At 29.8% G+C, this 3,469-nt stretch overlaps 1 protein-coding gene across 1 annotated transcript in view; it reads right to left on the reverse strand.

Moving 5' to 3' along the window:
• LOC111086147 (glucoside xylosyltransferase 2-like) overlaps positions 1-3,469 on the reverse strand; it is a 47,686-nt gene that overhangs the window by 38,109 nt on the left and 6,108 nt on the right. Inside the window, exons 3-5 of the mRNA XM_022387834.1 lie at positions 2,996-3,127; positions 2,191-2,386; positions 746-895 (exon numbers count right to left, since the gene is read on the reverse strand). Of these exons, the coding sequence (XP_022243542.1) occupies positions 746-895; positions 2,191-2,386; positions 2,996-3,127 (478 nt within the window). The remainder of the gene's footprint in view (positions 1-745; positions 896-2,190; positions 2,387-2,995; positions 3,128-3,469) is intronic.

A 3,469-nucleotide genomic window follows, 5' to 3' on the forward strand; every position in this document is an offset into this window, starting at 1 on the left:
TCACTATATGTATTAACTTTGACATTCGTGTTAGCTTTTACTATATGTATATTGTTTTGATATTCATGTTAGCTTTTACTATATGTATATTGTTTTGATATTCATGTTAGCTTTTACTATATGTATATTGTTTTGATATTCATGTTAGCTTTTACTATATGTATATTGTTTTGATATTCATGTTAGCTTTTATTATATATATATATATTGTTTTAATATTCGTTTTATCTTTTACTATATGTATTGTTCAATATTAATGTTACATTTTACCATTTGTATTATTTTGATATTCGTGTTAACTTTCACCACATGTATTACTTTGATATTTGTGTTAACTTTCACCACATGTACTACTTTGATATTTGTGTTAACTTTCATCACATGTATTACTTTGATATTTGTGTTAACTTTCACCACATGTATTACTTTGATATTTGTGTTAACTTTCACTATCTGTAATGTTTTGATGTACGTGTTAATTTTCATTACATATACTAATTTATTATTCGTGTTAACTTTCACTTGATATGTTATTTTGATATTCATGTGGACTTTCACTATTTGTATTATTTGATATTCATGTTGAATTGCATTGTATGTAATATTTTAACATTTATGCTAACGTTCAGTATATGTTTTATTTGATGCTTCTGGTAATTTTCACATGTGTGTCTGTCTTTTGAGATTGTTATCTACATCCACATTTTATATATGCACCATATGTATGCAGAGGAACTCCACCTACCTGGACGACGACCGTAAAAGATGCTGACAACATCTTGATCTCCAAAGTCAATATGCTCTCCATATTGATCGTAAATATGTAAAACCTCTCGAGTAAAATTATGTTGTCGTAGCCGTGTTAGATTCATCAACCAGATTCCCCCATTTACTCCTAAAAAAAGTCAAGAGACGTAAATACGTTCATTCTAAGCTTAGAACATAAACTAAATGTTATATATATATATATATAGATATTATTTCACGTCAAGTATTCATAATTTCGGTATATATATATATATAAGAACATGCTATCATAATTTACAGTGTACTAGCCAACAAAAGTCATGAAGGTTTTTGTAAATAATGATATTATATTTAACCACTATAGAGATTATTGAACGAGTAATGTCAAGTGTCTAAACGCTGCTGGATACGTGTGAAAAAAATTGTTCTTGATATTTGTAACGTAGACATTTATGGAAAGAGTCATGTCCATCTAATATACAGTGTTTGATTTGAATGAAAACAATTGTTCTTAATAATTATAACGTAAAGATTTTTCTAAGGAGTCATGTCAAGTTGCTATACAGTGTTTGATTTGAATGAAAAACAGTTGTTTATAATAATCTTAATGTAGAGATTTATTGAAGGAGTCATGTCAAGTTGCTATATAGTGTTTGATTTGAATGAAAAACAGTTGTTTATAATAATCTTAATGTAGAGATTTATTGAAGGAGTCATGTCAAGCTGCTATATAGTGTTTGAGTTGAATGAAAACAATTGATCTTAACATTCGTAATGTAGTGATCTATCGAAGAAGTCATATAAAGTTTCTAGGAAGTGTTTGATTCGCATGAAAACGTTTGTTCGTAATCATATAGGATTCCATCGAACAAGTCACTTCAATGTCTAAGTAGTGTTGGATCATGCAGGGGTGAAATTCTGCTGGGACTAACCAATACTGAGTACCGGAAGTTATTTTTTAAGACGGTACTAGTATCGGGACTTATTTGGGCTTCTTTGTTGGTTTTGTGTTTTTCTTTTTCAAAAATAGGTCCACTTCACTCAGTTGAGTACCTCTAGTATTTTCTTGAGAATTTCACCCCGGATGTATACATTTACGAAAATTGATAATCAGGAATTCACTGCAATTGTTTCATAATAGAGTAATTTTACTGTGTATTTTGAATGCAGTGGGCAGTTTGAAGTGTATAGATAACTTTGTTTCGTGCCAAAATATGATACTTCATCTAATAAACTTCCCCTTGTTTTCAAATACATCATATATTTCTACTAACAATACACAGGTATAACAACGTTGATCCTGATAACATGACACTTACATTTGTGTTAAGGTATAATGACGATTTTCAGTTGATGTTATTCATTGAATGCTGATGTGATAGTATAACAGCATCATTATGATAACAAGTAATTTATTCGTGCAGTATATTAAAAATAAGGTACCTTTATCCTCGTATATCTTGAACGCAGACACGTGGTTTGGATACCAACCAAGGGAAGCAGATGGTGTCTCCTCAGAAAGACCCATCAAGTGAAATGGCCTCATTTGGTACAGGTGAGCCCAAAACCCCTTTGGTGACCTGAGAAACAAAACATCTGTGTCTAACACTAGCACAGCATCTAGCTCGGTAAGGAGGTCCTGTAATTGCATATTAAAAGGCTATAGTGCATGTTTCATACTTGCTATATTTTAATTAAAACAAAATATTTTATTAATTAAATTGATATTAAAAATATGATTAATTCAAAAATTCTTTCATACATGAAATCTATATTACTAAAATTTCTTATTAAGACTCTTGTCAAATTTTGAACTACAAGCAAAGCAGAAATTTTCGACATATTTGTTACGTTTTCGTTCTTCGTCATGTTAACTTGCATTCCCTGATATTTTTTGTCCTTTTATGACAAAATATTCAATGTAAGCCTTCATGAAATCTGTAATCTGTTTTAAGTTTTGAATATTATATAATACCTTATGTGTTAAAGATGTGCTTTAGTGATAGAAAATTGCAATTTTATAACCAAATATCTTTTTTTTTTGGTGCATAGTTAGTTTCGAGATATATAATTAAATTTTTCAACGACTGTTTAAAATATTATAAAGTATATAAGCTAATTATATCATTAAAATACAAATGTCTTTCAACATATATTACAATTACAAATATTTTAGTATGTGTCATTAAAATGTATTTATAACCCCTTTTATTAGTTTTAATGTGGTTGACGTATGAAAGATATTTACCGGAAGGAACAATTTTAGAGTGGAGCACGGTCTGTAGAGTAGCTTCCAGCTGGACTCATTCGCACTGGCGGGATAGCTGGCCAACCGGAAAGTATAGGAAATATTTGGTTGCAACCTTTGCCAAATTTTGAGCTGTAAGAAATATACTTATTTACTGGGCCTAAGACTATAATGCTTTAATTAATGATATAGGTGATCTTTATGTATTTCGTAAATATTACACTTAAAACATCCTTTCAACATTGGCCTACAATGGATTATAACATATTGCATCAGGGTAATTGTACATCTTACTCCAAAAGTTTAACATGATGATGAGAGTAATATTCAGAGATTACTAGTTACGGAATTTCTCCGGATCTGAAATCCGGAATCTGTTTTGGAGAGTTTTAAAACATAAAGGAGAAGGCATTGAAATTTAAAATAACGTATTTTTCGGAATATAAGACGCACCCTTATTTTGAAGACAAAGTT

Source organism: Limulus polyphemus, unplaced genomic scaffold, assembly GCF_000517525.1.
Source record: "Limulus polyphemus unplaced genomic scaffold, Limulus_polyphemus-2.1.2 Scaffold35, whole genome shotgun sequence".
Classification (NCBI taxonomy): domain Eukaryota; kingdom Metazoa; phylum Arthropoda; class Merostomata; order Xiphosura; family Limulidae; genus Limulus; species Limulus polyphemus.